The 27,460-nt window shown below is 34.6% G+C and overlaps 1 protein-coding gene across 1 annotated transcript; it reads right to left on the minus strand.

The window, feature by feature from the left end:
* Positions 1–770: 770 nt before the first annotated feature.
* SLC6A14 (solute carrier family 6 member 14) lies at positions 771–26,669 on the minus strand. Its single transcript, XM_037512920.2, has 14 exons — positions 26,400–26,669; positions 25,261–25,426; positions 21,740–21,871; positions 20,088–20,249; positions 19,153–19,288; positions 17,528–17,660; positions 15,753–15,893; positions 8,937–9,165; positions 7,479–7,604; positions 6,196–6,314; positions 5,163–5,262; positions 4,812–4,921; positions 2,005–2,172; positions 771–935 (listed from the first exon to the last, which is right to left on the minus strand). Exons 1-14 carry the CDS (start codon positions 26,445–26,447, stop codon positions 789–791), a joined length of 1,917 nt encoding a protein of 638 aa, XP_037368817.1. The 5' UTR covers positions 26,448–26,669; the 3' UTR covers positions 771–788.
* Between the last annotated feature and the right edge of the window lie 791 nt (positions 26,670–27,460).

A 27,460-nucleotide genomic window follows, 5' to 3' on the forward strand; every position in this document is an offset into this window, starting at 1 on the left:
AAATTAAGCCTAGTTTTCAGGGAGTATAATGAACTACTCTTAATTTTGTGGAACGCTGTATTTTTTCTTCCAAATATAATGTTAAGGATGAAAGACATATGGGAAAGAAGTACTCGATGCTCTGGATTCCATTTTCTAAATTTTATTACTTACTGGCCATGGGAGCCTTATTTTTTCTGTCTTATTTCACTATTTGTCAATAAAGAATATAAACACTAAGGTCACACAGAAAAAGAAAGCCATAAATACATGAAGTTTTTAGATATATTTGTATCAAAAGTATTAAACGACAGTTGTCATTTTATATACACAATTTTTTTTCCATATATGGCATTTTTAATTACGTGAGATCTTCAGTTTCTAACACTTTCTTTAAACATACTGATTTATTTTCCCCAGCATTACGGAAAAGGAAGGTTGGGTACTAAGAAAATATAAGCAAATTATATTTAAAACCTGTTAATAGAAAATGGAACTATTTTTCTAAATTAACGAGCTCAAAATAAAGCCATCAACATAGTAGAAAAATATGGTAATATTTACAAAAATGTTATTGTGAAAGAGATAGCTATATGTGTATGTTATATAGATAGACAATCTAGAAAGAAATATATAAGCACATTGCTAAATGTTAGATTCACATTTTATGTTGCGTTCCTGCTTAAAAGAAAAAAAACTTTATTATGAACACAGTATGTACATTTTTCTACTTGACATACAAATAAATAAAATTTTCTTTGATTCTAAAATAATCACATTACAAACCACATACTTTTAAAAATTAGATCTCATTCTGGTTTTCTACTGCCACTAACAGTAGGTATTTCAAAGTCACTCTCCTTTTTAGGATCTACCATGTCTTTATATCTCTCCCCACGATGTCGTTCCAAGTATGGACCCCAGTTAGAAGCTGGTCTGCAGCAGCTTGCAATGCGCTACAAAAACAAAAGACCTCGTCTTAGAACTTAAGTGCTACAATCTGTAAACAAGCAAATATCAAACATACCTTCATTTTAAAATGTTAATTTCCTTAATATATAATCTACCAGGGAGAAGGTGATACTTAAATTTAACTGTTATAGAATTGTATTAACTACAAAACCAAAATAACTGAGTATGCAAATGATTTCAAAAAAAAGTGTTTTGAGGCCACTGGCTCACCAGCAAAATTCCACATACTTTCACCAAATTCTTAGACATTTCTTTCCCGGCCTTGGAGTGAGGGTTAGGTAAGAACCTAAACCAGTGTATATATGCCTAGAATGTTTCAACAAAGAAAAGGCGCTCTGAAGTCAAATGTTGATCTGGATTCACTCTTGGATGGACTAGAGAATGTATTTAAAATCTAAGACTCCTGAGCCTACCTTGTCATTGTCCTAGTGAGATGTCATAAACCCACCCCCTTGGCCCCAGGCCTCCATGGAGGAAGAATGACTCAGGGTCTAGATTGGGTTCTAGATAGTTTTCCAGGCTTTTTCCCATTATAAACACAGTATTCAGACTTGTATTATAAACAGGTGTGGTTTTAAAAATGAGGATTATAGCTATAAAGCACCAAGGTCATTTATTCTGTGACATCTTCAGGGATATAACTCAGTACTGGTATACATATCACACTCGTTAAGCCCTAAGCATTGTAACAGGAAACAAGGCAAGCCACCTCTGTAAAGCAGTTTATAATCTAGTACAGAGAGAAACATAAATATATACAGGATAATAAAATGTTATGCTTATTGTACCAAATGATTTTACAGGTATAGGAGTACCTGAAAAATGGAGGACTATGGGTGCTTTGGTGGTGGGAGAGCTATGAGGACCACACTTCTTAGGGAAGAAGTCCCAAAATATAACAACAATGTAAAACAATACTTCATTAACAAAAAAAGAAAATAAAAGAAGTAGCCTAAAAGAAAAGAAATATCTCATATATTATTACTATATGGGTAAATTCATCTTCATTTTGATCACAAACACTAAAGTATAATATAAATTGAATGTGCTTACTTGAAAGATGTTTCCTTCAGCTTGAATTATTTTTATGATAGCCATAATTGGAATCCAAATAATGCAGAAAATAATCATACACCAGCCTAGAGCAACTCCCCAGTCAGGGTATGGGATTTTGGCATATTCAGGTCTATGAAATTTCACCAGTGACCAAATAAAAATCGCCTGTGAGAATAAAATATAAAAAGATAATGCTAACAATTAGACTTTATTGCACTAATCATAAGCAATTTGATTCCATTCTTTAGAAATAGCTTACCAAAACCAATTAAAAAGAAGGTAACTAGAAATGAACCAGCCTGGATAATTTACATCTTGGCTTTGATTACATTCATCCAAACTTAGCACGTTCATATATTTATAAAAGATACAAATACTTGTCCAGTATTTACTTCAATGAAATAAATATTTAGTTCAAAAAATATTTTATTGGATAAGTGTTGGTATTTTTTATAAATATAATATTAGAAATTTTGTTATTTAACTTTTATTTATAAGAATGTGTTTTTATTGTATGCCATAAACTAACCAGCATATTAATTAAACTACACTTTAGTGAACATATTTTGCTTTTCCCTTAGCAATTGCTTCTGTTATTTGCACTGCAAAGAGCACCTCTTACTCAACAGCCCAAACGCATGTACATTCACACCCACTACTGATGCATATTTACTGAAGCACACTTCACTTCCAGCTTCATAATGAGGGAAAACAATGTATGTTTCCATAATAAAATGAAATTTAAATCTTAAAGATGGAGATATTTTAAAGCCAAGTGATAAAAAATGTTTCTAAAGAAGCTACACATTTTGAAGCATTAAAACTAATTAGAAATAGGTGAAGCAAAACAAGACAAAGTAAAAAACAAAAAATCACCAAATAGTTTCTCTAAAGCTAAACATTTTTGTTTAACTAAAATCAATGAGAAAATAATAGTATAAAAGTCTTCATAAAACAGTCAAATTTAAATTTATAATTAAATAGGTTATTCTATTACTTCAATTACAATAATTCAAATATATCTCATAATTACCATAATTGTGCATAATTACAAGAGATGGATGAGGGTTAGTGGAGTCTAATAAATGTGACTTTATAGAAAATAGATGACAATTTTACATGTTTAAAGTAAATCTAGTTGTAAAACCTATGTAATGGAAATGCAAGAAAAATAGCTGACTAATAAAATCTAGTTAGATCTTTTAAGTTGATAAGAGGTTTATTTTATTATGATGGTGACAGCAAATGAGGAAAATGATATTTAATAGGGCTATCAGACATTTAACAAGAATATAGAGCATCCAACTATTTTAATTCAGCAATCCAGTCCCAAAGTGCTCGCTACTTGAAAATGACTTTGTAATGTTAAAAAATAAAATTTAACACCCCTTGAAAACAAACAAATATGATACTTCAGATCTGAAGCAAATTCTGGATCAAATTACTTATGGGTTTTTTTTTTCCCCAGAAAACCTTTGAAGTATGAAGGCAATGAAAACCAAAACATAACCTCTATAAAGCTTTGTCACTGCCCACCCTACCATTACTTCTAGTCTATAGTAATTCTCCATCACATCAAGTTTTGGGATTTAGCCATTCATGGTCTGAATTGTTATTAAAGATGCTATGTCTTTATATCATGTCTCTCCAGTAAGATGGTAAGATGTCCTTTGCTCTCCCTCAGTTCCTACAAAGCACCAATTGTTCAATTCATTGACATAAACCATCACCTCTTTTGACACAGGGGAGTTCCTTTTAGTAATTACAGATATTAAATACTTCCCATAAAGAGAAAAAAATATGCATTAAAATGTGAGCATTCTGGGCCTCCCCGGTGGCGCAGCGGTTGAGCGCTGGGTTGCAAAGCTGCCCACAGCCTCTGCGACGCCGGTTCAATCCCCGGCTGCTCCCCGGCCACCGGAGGAGGGTCCCACATGGCGTGCAGACCTCTCCTGCCGCCCGCTGCTCCCCTCAGCAGTGTACTTCGGTCCTTCTGCCTGCTCTGCTCCCCGCTCTGGCTCTGGTGAATTCTCTCACCCTCCCGCGCTTCTGACTGTACCCAGTGCATGTATGAACAAAACAAACAAACAAACAAATAAATAAATAAACATGCCTCTATTAAAAAAAAAAAAAAAACAAACAAACAAACAAAAACAAAAAAAATGTGAGCATTCTTAGCAATAAGTATATATATTTTTTAATTTATTTATACAAGAACCGGGGTACAGGCCAGATATGCAGGAGGGTGAGAGAATTCACCAGAGACAGAGCGGGGAACAGAACAGGCAGACGGAGTGAAATACACCGCTAAGGGGAGCAGCAGGCCCTACAGGAGAGGTCTGCCGCACCATGTGGGACCCTCACCGGCCAGCCATGATGGAACCTGCGCTGCAGAGGCTGTGGACAGCTTCAGAGCGCTGGGCTCAACCGCCTGCGCCACCAGGGGAGGCCCAGCAATCAGAATATTTAAATTGCATCTTTGTATTTTCTGTACCTAACAGAGAAGTTAGGCACATTGTATATTTTTTAAGGAATGAACTAGTGAATGGTTCATTTTTACTTATCCTAAAGATAATTTTTAAGTCTAAGGACTTAGAAGTCTGTAGAATCCTTTTTATTGTCTTAAATATAGATGTTTAAACCTATGATCTCAAAAATAATACAGAAAATGCCTTTTGATTAAGGAAAATTGGAGGTTCCAGTCATATAGCAAAAGCTGAAAATGCAATGTGAATTATTTTTAAGTTTACCTTAGAAACATTTACATGTAAATATCATTGATACCAACTTTATTGAATACTTACAATCAAAAGGATAGGTGTAATGACAAACCAACAAGCTCTCCACCAAAGCCAGAATATCCACCTTTTTGCTCCAATCATCATTTCTATATCTTCAATGAATCTGTTCCCTCCTAAACAACATCAAATATTTTGCTTATATTTTACTCCATTAATCATTGTGGTCCCAAATTATTTTTAATGTCTAAACATTGTTCTACACAATAACAAGGAAACATACACCTTTAATTACATTCTGTTCATAATGTATTTTGCCCTGTATATTATATTTTAATGTTACAGTAAAATCATGAAAGGGAATCAAACTAAGTCAATTTAATAAAACATGTAAATAATTCTATCATCACAATTTACCATAAATCCAGATGATTCCTGTTACTTCCAGTATAGCTGCAATCAAAATGCCCCATCCAGCACAGAAGTGGTCAATCAGATTAACCCAATAAATTCCAGCCTACCAGAAAAATAACAATCATATTTTAAATTATTTTTATTATTGATACGGTGTTCAAATTGAATATATTAATTTGATATTAGCATATGCGCCTTAGAGTCACCTCTGCCAAAATATGAAAAGGAATGTTTTCAAATATAAACACCAAAATGGCTTTACATATCTCAGAGGATACAGAGGATACAGTTACTTTTCATTCCACACTGTTACAGGAAAAAGTAAGCATTTAGAATAGTTGATTGTCTAAGTGATATGCAGTATCTGTGTGCTTTTTAGTACTTCCCAAGAAACATATAGTGTATATTTAAAATCTATAACTTGATTGCAATTGTGGAAATTGTTCATTATTAGATCTCCTTCCTCTGCAATATATATCATAGAAATTGTGCTACAATTTGAAAAATCTTGGCTAAAACTCAGAAAAATTTTGTTCCAAGTCAGACTTGGACCTGTCAATATATATCCTCTTAAATTTTAGTATCCCAAAAATAGATGACTGGATCAAGAAGATGTGGTACATATATACCATGGAATATTACTCAGCATTTAAAAAAGATAAACACATGCAATTTGCAGCAACATGGATGGCGCTGGAAGGGATCATGCTCAGCGAAATTAGCCAGAAAGAAAAAGAAAAATACCGGATGGTCTCACTCATAGCAGGAATCTAGAAAACTTAAATAAGGGACCAGGAAAATGAATAACTATAAGAAAGTGAAAATCAAAATCAACAAAAAACTATGAACCAGAGACACTTTTTGGGGGGTGGGAGGCAGGAGGGGAGGGACTGGGGTCAGAATGGGGGGGTTGAAATTGTATGGGGAATATAAAAATAAAATTTATTATTAATTAAAAAAAATTTTAGTATCCTCATTTAGATTATAAAGTATGTTCCAACTAACATTTTGTTTATGAAAAAATATTGTAGTATACCTGAGTCACACAGACGAGACCAAGGAGAAACAAAACCAAGCAGCAACCAAGAGTTATGGGAACCCTCATTTTCTTCATCACTTTGGGAAATAAATCTTGAATTGTTGTTGTAATAGTTTCTTTAGAAGGGAAAAATAGCATGTTACATGTAAATTCATTTGTCAATTTAATCAAAATTCAATTTCTTTTAATCAAATCACAAATATATGTTGAGAATATACTTTAGCTTTAAAAAAATCATTAGGGCCCTTTCTCTTGGCAGTCAGCACTTGTTGGTTCTGATAAAAATCAAATGTGGCTCTGGTTGTTGTTTTTAGCCTTTTTATAAGGATTTTCATTGCTAACTATAACGCATTAGTTTCCTGAGTATGGGAGTACTTTGAAAGAAGGCTATAGACAAAGACTAATTTTGCAGAACTTTTTAATAAGGTGAATATTTTAAGAAATAGCATGGACACAGAAAGGCTTTCTAGGTTTAGGATACAAATGTGTTCATGTACCAGGTATTGGCTAAAAGTGAGATGTATGAGTAACAACATTAAGACATGTTTGAAATTTTTGAAGACTTTGAAAGTCAAACCGAGTAGTCTGAACTTTATTCTATAAAGAGTGAACTACTAAAATGTTTTATGTAAGACAGTGATATGACAAAAACTTTCACGGTTTCTGGGTGTGTAACCTTGGGAAAATCCCTTTGTGTACATAAAACCATGTGCAAGAGAGTCACAGCAGGAGCGTATGTAATAAAAAGTAAGAAATAATCCAAGTACCCATCTTTATGGGCAGATTGTTAATTAACTGGAACTATGTCTGTGTACCGACATGTGTTCATAATACATGTAGAAAAATCGGAACACTGTAAAATTTCATCTTCATGTGAAAGTTTTAAAATTTATGTTATTTATGGATACATATTTGTCTACATTTTCTAGACAAACGTGAACTGAATAACATACATAATCCATGCGTCAGTTGCTTTAAGGAAGAAATGTGAACTGTATTAGGGGAGAAACAGGAAACTTCAAATTTGTAACAGTTTATTCTTCTAAATAAAATATCAGTGCTCAAATTAATGACAAAATGTTAATGTTTGTTCTTTGTAGGTATCTGGTACATGAATACACTATATTATGCTGTATTTAAATTTTTAGTTAAAAAGCTTTCAAATAGATTCTCAGAGTAGAAGGTAGTGGGGCAACAGGGGTAAGAAATGGATGTTTTAAAGTAGAGGAAATCTGGGTAAAATGTAGGAAAGACATGTTAACACCAGGAATATTACTTACCAATGGAAGCAAATTGAGAGTCAAGACCCAATGTCAAAAGCATGAAGAAAAACAATATGGACCAAAATGGCCCACCTGGGAGTTGAGCTAGAGCTTCTGGATAAGCAATGAATGCCAAATCAAAACCTAAGAAAAATGTATATTTTAATTAGGTTGCCAAGAAAATTTGCATATTTAGACATTTTCAAAATAAGATACTAGAAAAATATCATTTTTAATTTGATAACAATCTGATTCTCTTTTCTAGCAATTGTTATTACACTTCTTAAACTATTTGACTTGTCTCTACAATGTGATATGAGCATGTGACATGAATGAAGCTAGTGAGATAAATTTTGTAAAATGTACATTTTTGACATAAGAACTATAACTATGTCAATGATTTTGCCTAACTGATTTCATTTTTTAAGATTAATGAAGAATAATAACTGTCTTAAACTCCAGAAACATCAATCAGGTCACCTTATTATTCCCCTAGAAATCCTAAAAGAATTATACTATTAAGAAAGATACATTTATGACACTAACTTTTTTGTCTTCAACTGTCTTTCCAAATGTTTGCCCAGAATCACTGTATGCAGTGCCATTTTAATTAGTTTATGGCTACCTGCAAAATTGTATGTAATGAAACTGTAATTGAATATTTTCTACTTAATTTCTGTTACCTTTAGAGATGCTTTAATAATTTTTTAATTGCATAATGTGCTGCTTAGTTTTGAGTATATTAAGTTTCTCCCAGAGGACGGACCTAGGTTTCAGGAGAATTAGCTTCTAGCCTAGTATCTATCACTTCCTAATTATTTGACCTTCTGCAGCACATTTCTGTAAATGAGGAGCTGGATCCTAGGTGATCTCCAAAGACTCTCCTAGTTATAACACTATTTTCATTCATCAGTCTCTCCACCAAATGATGCTAACTATAAATAAAAAATTAATAAGAAATTCCTACATACACATGAATTAAATGAAGATAATATATGCAAAGTGCTTAACATACCACCTGATATTTGCAATTCTACATAAGTAGTTTTATACTAAAGACAAAACAAAATTGACAAGAGAGGTGGGGGCAGGGACAGACAGGAAGATGACAGTGGCACTGGAGGCCTGGTGGAGAGTGAATGACATATGTGAACACATGGAAGTGTGAAGTTGTACTGCCCAAATTACATAATTATGTAAACTAGTAGCAAATCAAGAAAACTTGAGAAAACTTGAGAAAAATAAAACAAAACAAAATTTTGGAAAAATAATCCCCTTAAACAATTATTCCTTAATGTAGCCATTTTCACAGATCATCTAAGAATTAAAATATCCATACTATATACGATGAAATGAGAAGGAAAATACCATGCCCTAAATCCTGAGAGCTTTAAGTAAATTGATATGAAATATATTAGCGTTTCTTAAGTGAGCGATAGCAAATTATCAAAATTAATAATGTAGAACATTACTTACCTGATTTTACAACTTGAGAGACTTCCTTTCCAGATATATGAGCCATGTGTCCCAGTATAGAGAAAATAGCGAATCCGGCAAACACGCTAGTGAGGCAGTTTGTCAAACAAACTACAATGGCATCTGAGAAACAGTTGTTATTGAACTTATTGTAAGATGATAGCGCAACCAATCCACCCCAGGCCACCGAAAGGGAGTAAAATATCTGAGTCGCAGCATCTTTCCAAACCTATAAGAAAAAATAATATTTTTTAAAACCCGTGCTTAATTTTCAGTTTGTATAAAACAATTCATATACAAAATTAATAGCTATCATAAATGACAATGAAATGAATACCCAAGTACCTACTACTCCTCAGCTTAAGAAAAACCAATTATTTACAGCCACTTGTGCCCCTTCCTCCTTATAGCACCCTTGCGCCCCCTAGTGGTAATTTCTATGCTAACTTTTGTGTTAGAATCGTTCCCTTGTTTTTCTTTATATTTTTACTACATAAATATATAAACCTAAACAATATGACACTTAATTTTGCATGGTTTGGAACTTTAACAAAAGTTATCTTAATGCATACAAACCTATGCAACTTTCCTTTTTTCATTCAGAATTGTCTAAGACTTATTCATTATCAAATTGAACATGTGAAATTTAATTTTTTTGTCATAGAAGGAATACAAGTGAATTACTAAGTCTCAATAATATAGCTTGATGCTTGGTTTTTATTACACTATAATTGCTTTATAGTAGCAGGAAGTCAATAGGAAACAAAATGAATGGAAAAATAGGTTACTTATCGATCATGATAATTTCACATATATATATATAATTAAGTTAGAAATAAAATGCCCTCTTATTTCTTAGGAAGTTATAGATATTGAGAGATGAAAAACATTCTTATGGTTGCTCTCTCAGCTGCTTTTTCTTAATATATTGTAGGGGGAGGTGGAAGTGAATGGGACAAATCTGGATTGGATAACCCTGGATACCATAATGTGTACCTACGTTATAAAATAAAAGTGTAGCGAAATTCAAAACATAGTTACGATTTCCATATCTACCAATCTCATTGTCATTCTTTCATTTAGGGATTAGGAAATCTTAACTCAGAATGCATAAACTGGCACTCTTTCTGGGTCTCAATTTCATCCCTGTGAAATGAAGGATTTAGTAAAATGATCACCGAAGCGATCTCAATAGAGTTCACATATTCAAAGAAAAGCACAAAATTATACATTTGTGTTTCATTGCTTAGATTAGGGATTGAGAGGAAAAAAGAATCTCAGAAAAATCTCATTACCAGCAAATCCAAGGAAGGATTGGGGGTGATATTTGTGTTGGGGTGGGGAGATGAGGGACTAAATTGTATGCTTCGTAGGGAGCTTTAGGTTTCGCCCTGATGTTTTAAAGATTATGGAGACACTGTAACACAAAGTTATCAGTTTTACAGAAAATGGAAGGTACATTTTTTAGGGGAAAATACAATAACTGACATAATTTTGTATTTGTTTATCTTTATAAAAAGATTAGCATTTTTGAAAGTACATTAACATTTTATCTTGTTTAATAATCTAACAGAGAGAAGGTGATGAACCACAACCTCCATATTATGTGTTTCTTATTTATCGTCATAAATGGTTCTCCACTTTGGAAGAGATTAACAAACGAGGTTAAAAAGAGTGAGGCCTAAGATAAATGGAGAACAAAAACAGATGGCCTGTTGACCTTTCAAAGTTTGTTGATTTCCAGGACTGAAAAATAAAAGGGCAAAGTTCTAAAATAACTTTTTTTTTTTTTGGTCACTTTTTTTTTTTTTAAGATTTATTGATTTTTATACAAGATCTGGGGTACAGGCCAGAGGCACGGGAGGGTGAGAGGATTCACCAGAGACAAAGCAGAGAGCAGAACAGGCAGACGACAGAAATACACTGCTGAGGGGAGCAGCAGGCGAGACAGGAGAGGTCTGCTGTGCCATGTGGGATTCTCGCTGGCCAGCTGGGATCGAACCCGCACTGCAGAGGCTACCGACAGCTTCACAGCGCGGCGCTCAACCTGCTGTGCCACCGGGGAGACCCATCTAAAATAATTTAGAGCTGTTGTGTTTAATTATTAAGTGAAAATTATTTGGGCCCAAGAGATAATAGCCCAAGTGCAGAGATTGACCAGAGATATCCACAACTAAAAACTGAAAAATTTCTCTACCTTACCAATAAAATTCTATAAAAATTAAATAGCTGGATTGTACCAAAAGATTACTAAAAAATTACTAGAAATAGCAGATGTATTCTGTAAAGCATCAGGATACAAAATCAATACACAAAAATTAGTTACATTTCTATATATAAACAACTTGAAGAAAGAAACAAAAAAAATCAAAATGAGAAGAATACACAGTGGGTTATGGTGAAGGACCTGGGGTGCCTTGAAGTTGGGGGTGGTGTGATATTACACGTTTTTTTAAATTGAGGTAACTGATTTAAAATGTATGATTTAGAGGAATAGGATCACACTCTTCAGGTGAATGTTGCCACACTACCCCCACCACTGTAGCACTAAAAGTTTTTCACCACTCTTCATTGTGACCTCCTCCCTAACTTGCTCTCCTCTTTTTCCTTCCCCCTTTAGTAGCCTCAATTCTACAGTCAGATTTCTAGAGTTGGCTATTGCTTTGGTTTTATTTGACTCTTCATTTTGTTTATGTATGTTCCAAATATAAGTGAAACCATCTGGTAATTATCTTTTTCCTTCTAACTTATTTAGATTAGCATATTGGCCTCCAGTTCCATCCATGTTGTTGCAAGTCAAAAGTTTATTTTTGTTTAATAGCTGAGTAGTAGTCCATTTTGTGTATATATCACATCTTCCTAATACACCCATCTATCTTTGGGCACATAGGTTGTTTTCATATATGTCTTCCTCATATGTACTGTCTTCTTTGGAAGTGTTTATTTAGGTTTTCTGTCTATTTTTTGATTGAGTTGTTACTATTTTTTGTATTTGTGAGTTGAATGAGTTTTTTGTAGATCTTAGATATTGACCCCTTGCTGTAAATATGATATGAAAATATTTTCCCTCATTTGGTAAGATGTCTTTTCATTTCAATGATACTTCCTTTATAATACAGAAGATTTTTAGTTGATGTAGTCATGATAGCTTATATTCTTTTTTTTTTCTTGCTGTTGGAGATGAATCCACAAAATCATCACAAAAGCCTAGGTCAGGGAGTGTTTTGCCTATTTTCTTCTACGTATTTTATAGTTTCAAATCTTACATCCAAGTATTTTATCCATGTTGAGTTGATTTTTATGTATGGTGTTAGAGAATGGTCTAGTTTCATTCTTTTGCATGTGGTGTCCAGTTTTCCTAACACCATTTATTGAAGAGGCTTTTATTTCTAGGATCCTTTGCAGTTCCATATGAATTTCAGTACTATTTGTTCTATTTCTTTGAAGAATGCTATTGAAACGTTGATAACTATTGTATTGAAGCATAAGATGACCACTTTAACAATGTTAATTCCTCCCATTTATGAATAAGGAATATCTTTCCATTTCTTTCTGTCTTCCTCAGTTTCTTTGAACAATTCTCATAGTTTTCATTGTATAGGTCCTTCACCTTCTTTGTTCATTCCTTGCTATTTAATTTTTTGATGTAATTATAAATGGAATTTTCTTAATTTCTTCCTCTTCTAGCTTATTTACATATAGGAACAGAACTGATTTTTGGATATTGATTTTGTAACCTACTACTTTGTTGAACTTATTTATTGTTTTTCCAATTAATTTTTTCAGTAGAATTTTAGGGTTTTGTATGAATATTTTCATATCATCTGAATATAATGATAATTTAACTTCTTCTTTCCCAGTTTGGATTCCTTTCTTATCTTTCTCTTATGCAACTGCTCTAGCTAAGACTTCTAATACATTGTTGAATAATAATGGTGAGAGTGAACCCACTTGTCTTGTACTAGATCTTAGTAGTGAAAAAGCTTTCAGATTTTCACCATTGAGAATGATAATAGTTGTGGGTTTATCTTATGTGAGGTATGGGTTTTTTTCTTCAGGGTCCTTATTATAAATGAATGTTGAATCTCATTAAATGCTTTCTCAGCATCTATGATATGATCATATGATTTTTAATCTTTTCTTCTTTTGACGTGGTGAATTCCATTGGTTGATTTTCAGGTGTTGAGCCATCCTTCTGTCCCTGGAACAAATCCCACTTGATCATGGCATGTGACTCTTACTGTTGAATTTTGTTTGCTAATATTTTGTTGAGGATTTTTGCATCTATGTTCATCAGGGAAATTGGTCTATAATTTTCTTTTTTTTTTTTTTTTTTGGTGTATTTGTCTGGTTTTGGTATCAGGGCATGTTAACTTCACAAAATATGCTTGAAAGTATTCCCTCCTCAAATTTTTGAAAAATTTGAGAAGGATAGGTTTTAGTTCATCTTTGAAGTTTTGGCAGAACTCACCAGTGAATCTGTCAGGTCCTGGAATTTTTGTTTTGGGGAGTATTTTTGATTACCATTTCAATTTCCTTGCTTGTAATTCGTCTGTTCAAGTTTTCTTCCTTGATTCAATCTTTGATGGTTTTATATTTTTCAGAATTTGTCCATTACTTCTAGGTTATACAACTTACTAGTATACAAATGTTCACAGTAACTTCCTTTGATCCTCCGAATTTCTGAGATGTTGTAATTTCTCATTCATATCTAATTCTATTTGAGTTTTCTCCCTTTTTTTCATTGTGAGTCTAGCTAGAGGTTTGTCTAGTTTGTTTATTTTTGAAAAAGAGTTTTTTGTTTCATTAATGTTAATAGAACAAATATCTATATAATTTATATGGAAACACAAAAGAACCCTGATATCCAAAGCAATTCTGAGAGAGAAAAGAAAAATCTGGGAGGTATCCACATCCACATTTCAAACTATAGTACATAGCAACAACAAATGAGACTACATCAAACCAAAAAGCTTTTAAAGCTCAAAAGAAACCATCTCCAAAAAAGTAACCTACAGACTGGAAGAAAATATTTGCATATCACACATCTGACAAGGTGCTAACTTCCAAAATATATTAAGTGCTCAGTCACACAACAACAAAAAATAATCAGCCCAATCAAAAAATGATCAATAGACTGAAATAGACACTTCTCCAAACAAGACATTCAGATGGCCTGCCTACAAAGGAAAATGTTCAATGCATCTTATTATAAAGGAAATGCGAATCTAAACCACAAAGAAATACCACCTCACCCCAGTAAGAATGATCTAATTTCAAAAAGAATAGAAACAGCAAATGTTTGCAAGGATGTGAAGAAAAAGAAACTCTCAGCCATTATTGGTGGCAATGCAACTTGGTACACCAACCTCTATGGAAAACAGTATGGAAACCAAAAATGGAAATATCATATGATCCAGCAATATTACTACTAAGTACCCAAGGAACATGAAAAGACTAATATGAAAAGATTCATGCACTCCTGTGTTCATAGCAGCATTATCCACAATAGCAAAGCCATGAAACCAACTTAAGTACCCAACAGTGACAAGTGGATAAAGAAAGTGTGGAATATATACTCAAAAGAATACTACTCAGCTATTTAAAAAGATGAAATGTTGCTTTTTGGGACAAAATGAATGGATCTAAAAGTGATTATGCTAAGTGAAGTAAGTCAGAAAGTGAAAGATAATAGATGGTTTCACTTACTTATAGAATATAAACAAGCAAAGAACACACACTAGCAAAACACAGCAAAAATAATCCTTAAACTCTGTGAAAAATATACTCATTGCCACAGGGGTTGTGGGGGGGTGGAGTGAGAAGAGTATAGAGAAAGGTGATACTCATTGTCATAGGAGTATTGATGGAAACTCAGTGAATTATGTGCATATATGGGATGTAGAAATGTAACCCCATATACAGATATGTAAACAACTGACCAATTAATGAAAAAATTGGGGTATTATAAGTATTTATAAAACAGCAAATTAAACTGATACCCACTTTGGATATCACTACTAGTAAAATGGATAATACTAATATAGTGTTTCTTGATTTCAGATAAGATCATGGTATTTTTAGCTGACCATAATCTTAATTTGTTTCAAGAATGTGATGTGACTATTGAAAAAGTGAAAGCATTCTGAGGCTATATCAATAGAAGTATAGTATCTAGAGTACACTTAATATTAAGGTTCTCTGCAGTCAAAATCATAAAAGCTTTTATGTACCCAAGATATACACATGTATATCTGAGCCCGTGGTCGAAAGTTAAAACAAGAGGTTACCAAATTCATATTCAGGACTTGTTTATGGTTCACATACAAGTAACTGTTTTGTTTATGGAATTCTTAATCAATTTCAAATGTATGTTTTAACTTCATAATCCATTAGGCAAAGTCAGATCTTTTCGTGTATTTTGGCCATTAAGCTTTCAACTATAATCTTTAATCTACTATGAGTTTATGCATAGTCTTAGTCCTCAATTTGAGGTGTTCATGCATGAAATATCTTTTTCAGATTAATAACCCCAAACCCTTTTGGTCAAATAGTGTGAGTTATACAAATGACTTTTAAAAAGGACTTTTAAAATCCTTTTGCTAAAAATGAATACCTCACTTCCAATAAGAGAGCATTAGTGTCATATTAAGTAGCTGAATCAGACATCCTAGTGGAGAGAAACACTAATAAATTTAACTGCATATTTTTTGTATGCTACTACATTATGATATTCTTACATGCAACCAAAAAATCTCAGTATTTACTTTTAAGGTTTACCTCCTCAGATAATTTGAAATCCAAATTAAGTCTTACCTCAGCTTCCATAAGTTTGGTAAAATTTGACTGTGATCCAATATAGTATGAAATGCCTTTTGATGCCCCTTCCAGAGTTGCACCTCGTATTAACAGGATGAGTAGGACAACATAGGGGAAAATAGCTGTGAAATATACCACCTACCAAGAAAAACCACCAAAAGTTAATTTTTTAATCATGGTTTATAATTGTATAGAAATAAAGTTACTAACCAGTTGAGATTAACAAAATACACTAGAGATTTCATAATAAGTGTGGTGATGCCAATTCCCAAGCTGGCATAATTTTCTTTTTCTATTCTCATGGTTCTCAAATGATCAATTTTCAAACATTCTGATGTATGAAGCTGTATTTCCCAGGTTCATGTTGTAAATAGCACATCAAACATTGCTAACTTGGAATCTAAATGGAGCGTTCACCTAACCATATCCGTATAAATGTCTAAGGGAACTGAGAATCTCCTTGCATAATGTACTGCATTGAGGTAGAAAGGGAAATGATTTAAAACCCTGCAGTATACTGGGTCACCATGGAGAAGGAAAATACTCTTCTATTTGATGTCCAAATCCTGTGAAAGTTGATTAAAGTGAATGCTGGACATTTGGTATTATTATCCTTAAAGCTGAAAGTGTATCAAAACTATATATCAAGCATCATGGTTAATGTTCACATTATACCACATCCACTTCACCCTGTGCCAAAAGTCTGAACTATACAGTAAGGGATTCACACCTACAAGCTCACCTACAAGCACACTACTTGTGTCCTAGAACATATGGTTCCAGGTGAGCAGGTTGCCTTTGAAGTTGGCTTTTTATTAATGTGGATGATTCCTGTGATCCATAGATGTCCTATGTTTGATAATATGCCCAAGGAGATGATTTAAGTAAGTCATCCAGAGAACAATAAAAATTAATTACCCGGGTAAATGACCTTTAATGGATTCTTCCAATATTAACATCAAAAAGGAACTGAATGTTTCAACAATGTGCAATCGAAACATTATTTTGGAAAGTTTCCATTGACTTTGTGATGTTCACAGTACTTTTGTGATTGAACAGCATGTCTCACTACAACTGAATATTAACTGATTGTGCTAGATATTGTACTAGGAATATAAAGATATTGTCCAGTTATTCCTGACCTCCACCCATAAAGAAATGTCAGGATAGTAGTTAAAAACAAACATTTACTTTTATGGGTACTACACAACTGCTCACAGAGAAAATTCCATGTGGTTCTCTGAAATTGCCCTTGTGCACTCTGAAAATTTAAAAAATAAAACACTTTTCAGGAAAAGACTGCTGAGAAAGAGGGTTCTGAGTCAGTTTTAGTAAGCTTTAAGAGAACAATTGCATAGTTTGTTTTCTCTCTCTTTACAACTAAGGGAATTCCAACATTGTTGCCCTATATAACAACGAGCTAGGCTTTCCAAACCAAACATTCTAATACATAATTCCATCCAAGAGGCGTATTTGTATTGTAGCAAAGAAAATTTAAAAATATATTCTCAAGCCTCAGAATGCTGTACAAGCTAGAAGGTCCAAATTTGAAGTAACTGTACAACTCTAGTTGCTTGTTTTGTTTTATATTCAACAATAGCAATGTTCTTGTATGTGTTCTTCAAGCTAGGCTATCTACTTAGAAAGCTTTTTGCACATTTAAATGTTACCATTACAGAAAGAAAAAAAGCCATGCAACTGAAAATGCTTGACATCGAACTACAATTAAATTGGAAAACAGCTACATCATTGTATAATGTTTTCCAAATTACCTTGCCAGAAGACTTGATTCCTTTAAATAGTGCTGCTCCAACTATGAGCCAAGCCAAAAGAAGACAAAGTGCTAAATACCACACAATTACTCCAGTCTCATCCATTCCACTTGAACGTTGGAGTGCCACTTTACTGAAAACACATAAGTCCTTTTATGAAAATAAAGTCACTTGTCTTGATACATTAAATTTTGCAATATTTTTCATCCAGGGGCAAGTTTCATTCGTATTTTATTAATACAAGTCCTATGTGCCTTTTTTTTATACTATTGTGTACAGAGGCAAAAATTTCAATGAAAAACCAGGCTCTGAAAGTTAGGGTTATCTATTACCAATAAAAAATTCTAACCCCTAGAATAAAAGATCTACTGAATCCTTTAAGCTATGATTTCCCCCCAATATTTCAATCCTCTTTTATGTAAAAAATTCACCTTTCATCAGATTATTTCATTCTACTCATTATAGTATTTTTTTCGCAATTTAAATTGATGGAGAAAACATTTTAGATAATAGTAAATTTTTTTATTCATTATAATTTTAGTTATCAAACCTTTATGGTCCCATTATTTATACCTTTTACAAAGGCTTTCTGTAAAAATCCATCATTTTCTGCTAGGGACATGCACGGATCTAGGATTTTAATTCTTTTTTTTTTTTTCTTTCTTTTTTTTTTTTTTCAAATATTAAATTTTATTTTTATATTCCCCATACAATTGCAAACGCCCCATTCTGACCCCAATCCTTCCCCTCCCGCCCCCACCCCCAAAAAGTGTCTCTGGTTCATAGTTTTTTGTTGATTTTGATTTTCACTTTCTTATATTCATTTTCCTGGTCCCTTATTTAAGTTTTCTAGATTCCTGCTATGAGTGAGACCATCCGGTATTTTTTTTTTCTTTTGGCTTATTTCACTGAGCATGATCCCTTCCAGTGCCATCCATGTTGCTGCAAATTGCATGTGTTTATCTTTTTTGAATGCTGAGTAATATTCCATGGTATATATGTACCACATCTTCTTGATCCAGTCATCTGTTTTTGGGCATTTGGGTCTTATCTTGATGTTCGGGAACAATTCATGATCCAGATTTTAAAAGGATCACACACAGCATTAACATATAGATGAGGAAGAGCCCATTACAACAAGTTAGGTTAAAGGTGAAGGGCAGGTACACAGCAAGGAGCATAAAGCGAACTCACTTAGAAATAACAAAAGAAAATAAAACCCAACATATGTATTCCTACCACATAATAACAATATCAAGCAAAATGGATAATGGGGAATTGCAGCCTTAAATAGCAATTGTGCCATAAATGTTACCCATAACCCCATTGTTTATCATTACAACTTGCTCATCATCTAATTTGAATATTTCTTCTTGAAAGTAGACTAAATAAGTCATTACTGTGTGGTGCCCATTTAATAACTAATTTTAATGACATGTTTACCACTGGTGATTTTGCAGGTTAGTATCACTCACACAAGACAAGCAAACATTTGAGTCAATGAAGTAGAATTTACCCTGATTCACCTTTTTTTCTACTTATGTGAGTTAAAGAGCTAATCATTATTAATAATAAAAACTTTTAAATAACATCTGTTTAAGAAGCCGATCATCTAATGTACTTACTTCCAATATTGTTCACTGGGAAGCTGCCCTGGTTGATAAACTTCACTTCTGTTGATGCAGGTGTAATTGTTAGCATCCACCCAGCTTTTGTTCATTTGGATATCCACCCCATTTATAGTCACATTGCAGTGAGTTACTAAAAATTGTAAAAAGGGGATAAACATAGACACGAATTTAGTATTAGAAGAATATTATCCTGGCCAAAAACAAAGTTGTAATGATAAAATATTTGAAGTACTATGTAAATTGTTGTGTGACTATCAAGTGGAAATCTTACAAGTGGAGTAAGTTATGTACATTGAGCATCTGAAATCTCCTCTACTACTAGCCTGGGGATGAATATGAAAATATCTCCCCTCTTAAACTGAGATTATATTTATGGTAATAACAGCTACATAACAAGTCATTTCAGCTGTGATTAATGCTCTGGGAACCTTTAAAATGTGGGCTTTTTTAACTCTATAGATAAATGACACCTTTCAATTCTTAAGAAATTTTACATTTTTATTACTTTATCCTCTGAAATACACAGGAAATCCCAGTGGTGGTAGTCTATAATATTGATACTACATTCTCCCAAATATTAGCAACGTGGACAACACTCGCTGTCACCTGGAACACATTACTATGACACATTATGCATAGTGTTTTTTCCTCTTTCACATTCCCATTTTCTTCTTTCTGTGCTGCCCACGGATTAGGCCTGCAAGAAGTATTCCTAGCCTTAGTTTAGTTTTCCTGACAGCCCTTAGAAATGAACATGGCATTAAACAATATTCAGGTTATTCATGCTTTATCCTGCCTTCATCAATGACCTCCAGCTCATGTAAAAATGAGCTAAGTTGGTTAGAAAATGATTTAACCATTTAAGTTTATTTAGAAATAGAAAAGAATAATGCAGTGTTAACAATATCTCAAAAATAAATGAGTTTTACCTATAGGTGATCTGCTACAGTTTTTATCTGCCCAATCAGAACAATTTTTCCACGGTAGTTCACTTTGAAAAGAAGCAAACATGTAGTAAAGACTGTAGGCTATTATGACATTGTAATAGATTGTCACAAAAATAGATATCAGGACCATTGTAATTCCCACACCTGGAAAAGAGAATAATTAAAATAAAAAACAAACCAGTGAAATTACTTTTGCTGATTCATAACAAAACTGCATCTCAGTTTCCACAAATTGTATTTGAAAATGGTTTCAAATAACTTTTTCTGTTTTTTTGGTGAGGCAAAGCACTACTGCTGAGGCACTTTCCTCTCAAATTTAAAATAATTTTGAGGATTGACTTTTTTAGTTGATTAGAAAAAGATACTAAGCTCAAGTCAGAGGACCTGTATTAAGCCATCAAATCCACTTAAGGAAAACCATGTTACTCTTATTAACTCCACAAATTCTTGTCAGAGGGGGTACTATTCTTTAAAAAAAAATTCAAAATCTCATATCCTGTCGGCTCACTGACAAACACATTTTCATCTAAAAACACACATTTTGGCAAGTGGAAGATAAAACTCTGAATTAATGTCCTGAAAGGATAGCATACAATATTTTCACAAGTATATGTAGGGAGAATCCAGTAACTGTGTACTAATTTGTATTTAAACTTCCTAAGTTTAACTCAGTAGTTCCAAATGCAGTTTAGCATACTGAATCTAATTCTTAGGCTTAAGACTAACTTTTGGGGTAGTTTCCTTAATGTTCCAGTGCGAAGTTCTATTTACCCCACTATAAATTTGTTTATGATATTGCATGGAGGCTTTTATGAATAGATCTTAATAGATTGCTCATATCAAAATAATATCTAATCACCATAAAGAAAAGCTGTTAGCTATTTAATAACAATCAAGGCATTTTGAAAACTATACTGGTATCCAATTAGTCTATTAGAAGCATCCAAGGAAAAATAGTGACCCGCCCTTCAACTTTTCTGAATGAGCCGTTGTAAAAGACATGCAAAAGGAGGAAGACAAAGGTTGCACATGAAGTAGAAAAAAATTCAGAGCCATGGGGCCTCCCTGGTGGCGCAAGGGGTTAAGACGCAACCTATGAAACTGTCTCCAGCCACTGCAGCACGAGGTCGATCCCCGGCCAGGGAGCAACCCACATGGCACAGCAGACCTCTCCTGTCTCACCCGCTGCTCCCCTCAGCAGTGTATTTCAGTCAGTCTGCCTGTTCTGTTCCCCACTCTGTCTTGGGTGAATCCCCTCACCCCCCTCTGGCCAGTGCCCCAGTTCTTGTATGCATAAATAAATAAATCTTTTTAAAAAAATCAGAGCCGTGAAGCAAATGCACAACAGCATTACATGCTGAGAGAATTTAAAAGGTGAAACTAGGAAAATAATAATACCCTTACAACCCTCTCTAATATCCTTCCTGACAACTCCCACATCTGCGTTCGGAGTTTAAGAGAAATAAAAATTAACCTTTGAATTTTCAAGTTCTATGGTGGCAAATATTCAGAAAACCAACAGTGTATGCCTGTTTGCCTTTAACATCTATGATTTCAACACTTTTCTTCCATAGAGGACAGTTACATGTATGAGTAGATCAACAAGCACAATAGGAAAACATTTGAATACCTACCTTGAAACAGTGGAAGAATCTTCCAAACTGAAACTGGACCTAAGCTAGCAAATTGTCCTAGTGAACACTCAAGGAAGAACAAAGGTAAACCAGCCAATGCCAGCATAACAGCATAAGGTATCAAGAAGGCACCTAGAAAATGCAAAAAAAAAAAAAACAGAACCAAAGCACAATTACATCCCCAAATCTTGATGGCACTTTGACAACCAATATTTTGAAAGCATTCTGAGTGCAGTCAGGGCCCCTATTTATTACTTTCTCTGATAAAGGAGCTTGTTCTGTAAGCCTTGAATTCCTCCTCTGTGAAATGGGAATGCTATTATCTGATGAGGTTATTGTGATTATTAAAAAAATCCAATAAGTCCATAGAAATGAATCCAGAGGAGGTGAATGATCACACAGGCTTTGGAGCCAGATACATATAGATCTATATCCTGGTTCTACCATTTACTAGTTACATGACCAGGGCAAATTACTTAATTTATGAATCTGAGGTTCCTTATTAATGGGTTGTTAATTAACCACCTCATCAGTTTGTATAAAGGGTTGATTACAGAACCTATGTGAAAGAAAATACTTGGTGAAATGACAAGCACATAGTATATGTTCAAAGTTAGTTTCCTTCCTTTTTTCTTTAAAAATAAGTGATGCAATTTTAAGACTTAGGGTGCAAATGCTTAATGTGGTTCAGGATGTAAGATATTGCAGTTAAGCTCATTATTCTCCAAATAGTCCCTATGGATCTTTGCTCAACATACATATATTGTCTTGGCCAGAAGAATCTGAGCTTTTGAGATGCATTCAGAATTGTCTTTGAGTTTCATAAGGACTAATTCTCCTATATTTAGATTATCCAGGCTCCCTTTTTCAAGAACCTTTTATTATTTTACTGATTTTTGACCACTTTTGTGGCATCGTATTTTCTGAAGTCATTTTTTATATTCAAATTTGTGCAACTCTACATTATTTTTATCTTAGAGCAGATATCATTTTTTTCTTGAGGTAGCATTGGTTTACAATACTGTATACGATTTAGGGGAGTAGGACCATACCTCCTCAGATATATGACATGTGGCATCACATTGCTCATTAGAACCTTTACCAGATTATACTCAGAAGCAGAGACATAGTCAACTGACTGATCAAGTATTCGTGAGGTCTTAAAAAGTATGATAAAAAATTAATAAGAAAATATGGAGATCAGTGGATAAAAAAGGGCTTTTTGATTATATATACCTCATTTGCCTATGTACATTTTTCCTCATGTATTTTTCATATTGTGATACTGTAACATCATACTTTGGAATTACATTTTTTCCCAACCCTGAGATATAAATATATATATAAATATAATGATACAATAAATTATTTGTTATATACAAGTCACTAGTCACTAGAACATAGGGACAAATATGTTTTCATAGATGTTGCAATGTACATACCATCATTATCATGACTAATAGAAGTTTTTAAATCCTACCAAGGTAGCTATGAAGAAAAAGTAATACAAGATATCCCTGTTTCAATACAATAAGAAAAATTCTACTAGTTCATTGTAATAAGCTTCTTAAAGAGTTCTTTTTCTCAGTGTTATATATGACTTTTCACCCATTATTTTTTATTAATAGCAACCATAATTGGTGAGTTGTTAATACAGAACAATGGTCACAATGAGATAGTATTTCTGACTTAGACCCTAAGGCAGTATGATACTTCTCTTTCATGAACTGCTAAAAAAAAAAAAAAAAAAAAAAAAAAAAACCTACAGATAAAAATGATTCCAGATTCTGGCAATAGTTTTTCAAATCTGACTATATTTTTAAATCTGATCTATTAAGATGTGACAAGTTTGGGCCTCCCTGGTGGCGCAAGGGGTTAAGCACTGCACTATGAAGTAATCCACAGCCTTTGCAACATGAGTTCGATCCCCGGCCAGCCAGGGAGCAACCCACATGGTGAGGCAGACCTCTCCTGTCTTGCCTGCTGCTCCCCTCAGCAGTGTATTTCAGCCACTCTGCCTGTTCTGTTCCCCACTCTATCTCTGGTGGATCCTCTCACCCCCCGGATCTCTGGTCTGTACCCCAGCTCTTGCATAAATAAATAAATCTTTTTAAAAAATAAAGATGTGACAAGTTTGAATTTCATGTTCCTCTTCTACCCTTGGGCAAAAGAAAAAAGCAATTGAGAGCGCCTAGATCATCTATAGCCCAAAGGATGTGAACTTTAAAAACTGAGAGCCAACATGACATATTAATTTTGAGATAAAATGTTGAAAGAGATATCATAAATAATAATACTATTTCATGTTGGCTATATTTAAAAATTTCCTGGTAAACGAGTTCCTGGAAATATATGGCAACTACTAGGCCTATGTATGATACCAAGTCAGAAGTGAATTTCTTATTCTAAACAAGAAGATAAGAGACTGGAAAGGAGTCTGAATGCCTCTCTTCACTACACTAGACCTTAAGACACAGACGCCAAAAAGATTCCTGACTCATTCTCCAGCTAAAACTTATACCAAACCCATGACTTAACAATATAGGCACTAGATAGGGTAACTAATGCCGTCACTACTTGAAGTGTCTGATAAACAGAGCTCCTTAAGTCTGTGAAGGCTAGTACAAATGTCTTAATACCACCAATTAACAAGAAATATAAGATTGAAATATCGCCACACAATCCTATTGCGCCAAGAAAAATAATTATAGTGACACAGTTTCACTGGTACCCGATTATGAAATATTAAGGTATGTCACCTCTACACTTCTCATAGAACCTGTAATTACAAGTAAATAAAATATGGTGTAAGTGAAAATTTGTTTCAACATTACTAGATAATTGTGTAATTCATTTTGTTTCCCTTTGTGTGTCACTGCAGAGTTATTTTTTTCCTTGTTCTAATTGAGTCTTCTTAATAATCTATTAAATACAAGCTGTATTATTTTGCAGAAATTAAACACCTAGCCTTGAACTAAACTCTATTGTATTTTAGAAAGATTTCTACATGGTCAACCCAATTTGGAATACTGAATTTTTCAACTAAACCTTTAATTAATGTTTTAAGTAACTCCTTCCACAATTAAATTTCCAAAATATAATGCCTTATTCTATTTAAGCAAGCAATTTATTTGACCTTCTTATTAGAATTAGAATTTCATGCCTTATGTTAGATTCAGGTATAAATTAAGGCAAACCACAGCTTGAGACTGAACAGATTATCATAGGAACCTGCAAAAATTAAGAAGAGTAAGTCATAGTTGAAGATTACATGTGATTACAAATCAGAAACTCAGAAATGCTATATAAACAATGTTTATTAATTATATCTGAGGATTTTGTGAAGCCAGCTTCCTAAACTTGAGCTAGCAACTCATAGTCTAATTATTAATGCAGTATGCTTGTGTTTCTTCCTCCTAACAAACTATCACACACTTTTTCTTAGTTCTTAAAATATCCTTAGAAACCATATATCTCTCTGCTTAAAAATGGAGGGAAAAGAAGTATGTGAAGGGAAATACCTCCGCCATTGTTGTAGGTCAAATATGGGAATCTCCAAACATTCCCCAATCCCACCGCATATCCAACCATGGATAGAAGATAATCCGACTTTTTGGACCAGTTACCACGGTCCTGATTTTCATCATTTTCGCCAACATGGAAATTCTCTGATGAAGCAGTCACTTTCTAGAGAAGGGGAGATATCAAACATATCAACAGCTTTGTCTTTCTACCACTAAAAAATCCCACAGAAGGACAATTTCAGAAATCTGGAGAGAGATAGGGTCGGGGTAGAGAAAGAAGTAGGTGGAGGGAGAGACCCCTGAAAAACATAGCAAAGGGGAAGGCTTTCCAAAGTTGGGTATATTTTTGCCAATAACTTCTTTTATTATAATAGCCTTTACCCCTTGATATGTTAAAAAAAAAAAAACCCTCTGTTGGTGGATCATCTCACTACTTCTTCTAGTGAGATTATACAAATTTTGGTGAAAATGTTACAAGTGGCACCCAGCAAGAAGGGTGAAAGAAAGCGGACAAATAAGGTTTCAAATATTAAAGTCTTAAAGATGTATTAGATTAAACTAATACTCTTGGGATTGTAGGATATCCGTGAGAAGTGTCAAATGCAAGCTCCTTTTCTTATCAGCTGGCAGTTTGGAATATTTGGAATTAAGGCAGGTTTAACTTCTCTCCTGTCTTGGAGAGTAAAATCAGCACTTTTCTGAAAGCCACAGAATAATATTCTGGGACAAATTCTCCTGCCCCAGCAGGTGGAGCAGCTCTCTCTCCACTTTAAGGAGCTGGGATTCTCTCTTAACCTGTTGCTGCTGTGGGGTCTGCAGGGCACCCTAGGTCACACAAGGACACTGCACTTGCACATTTCCCTGCAGCACATGGACACAGACAGTCTACAGAAGGGACAGAAAACAGAACCCCCCCAAAGCAGAAGATGAGGTGGACCTGTGCTTTCTGACCACTGGAACAAATGCAGTTCTATTTTTCCTCCACTCTTTGGGACATCTCTGCCACTCTTGAAGGCAGTTGAACAGAAATGTGGAGAAAAAGGAACAGCTGTGGAAGGCAAAAACTGAGACTTGCCTCCCCCTTGAGCTTTCCCCGTCCAGGCCCTCCAAACTGCCCTCAGTCCCCAAACCTGTACCTCCTTCCCTCTGCACTTGAAGAAGCTGGGGCACTTCAACTTGTCCATGGTTCACTCAGTCCCTCGGCTCGCTCCGCCTTGTCTCGCAGTCTGGCTGAGCTTGACTGGTGGCAGGTGCACACTCCCCCGCTCCTACCTGCCAGTGAGCCACCTTGCCTAGGGGTGGGACCATTTATGGAGGGAAGCTCTCTCCTCCCCCTCCTGGTCGTCCTGTTGTATCAATTACCGGAAGGGGCCAAAGCAAGGCTCTGGTTTTTCCCCAGGTAAGCCGGCATGTAGCAATCCCCTGTCCCGGCCCTGGAAAGGGCTGGGCTCTGAAAGAGCAGAGCCGACTGAGCCCAGATGACTGACAGCCTTTGACTCAGAGCCTAGCGCGTGCCTTCGCAATCTCGCCTCCTTTCCCGGGTTCCCTGCTTCCTCCTAACGTCCTATCTCAGGCTGGTCTCTGTCCTGGGGCCAAGTGCTGATCTCCACTGGCGCTGGAGGGGGGAAGGGCACGGTCTGCGCAGCCCATATCCCGTTCCCGGGATTCTCCTGAACAGATCTACTGTCCTGAGCCCTCGGATTCGCCCCTCACTAGAAAGCACTTGATCCCCTGGGGGGCAAGCTGCTACTCCCAGAAGGAAAGCTCCTGAATCAGGCACCTTGAAAAGCAGCCAGCTGAGATAAGATTACTGAGCTGGCTCTGCCTGAAAAGAGTAACTTTGAGCCTATGTTTCAGGCACTTTTTTCTCAGCCTTTGGGACAACGTTGCCCTTCACAGGCATTGCTTTGTGTACTATTTCAAAGATGGCAAACAAAAACAAATTATTGAGCAGGTTTATGGGAAATTCTAACCCTAACAAAGGATTCCACTTTGCAAGAAAGGTGAGGCCTAGAAAGTAAGCTATGAGGAAACATCTCAACTTGACCGAGCAAGAAAAAAATTATTGTGATGCTATTTCCCTGGTGTTGCACCTTTCCATCACAAAACTCAAAGCATTCAAAATCAATCTGTCCAGCTCAAAGATGGTCGCAGGTCTGTGAAATACAGTACAAATCAGTGCACACAGGAACCACGG

The sequence above is a fragment of the Talpa occidentalis genome, unplaced genomic scaffold, assembly GCF_014898055.3.
Source record: "Talpa occidentalis isolate TD23 unplaced genomic scaffold, MPIMG_talOcc4v2.1 talOcc4.15, whole genome shotgun sequence".
In the NCBI taxonomy this organism is placed as follows: Eukaryota; Metazoa; Chordata; class Mammalia; order Eulipotyphla; family Talpidae; genus Talpa; species Talpa occidentalis.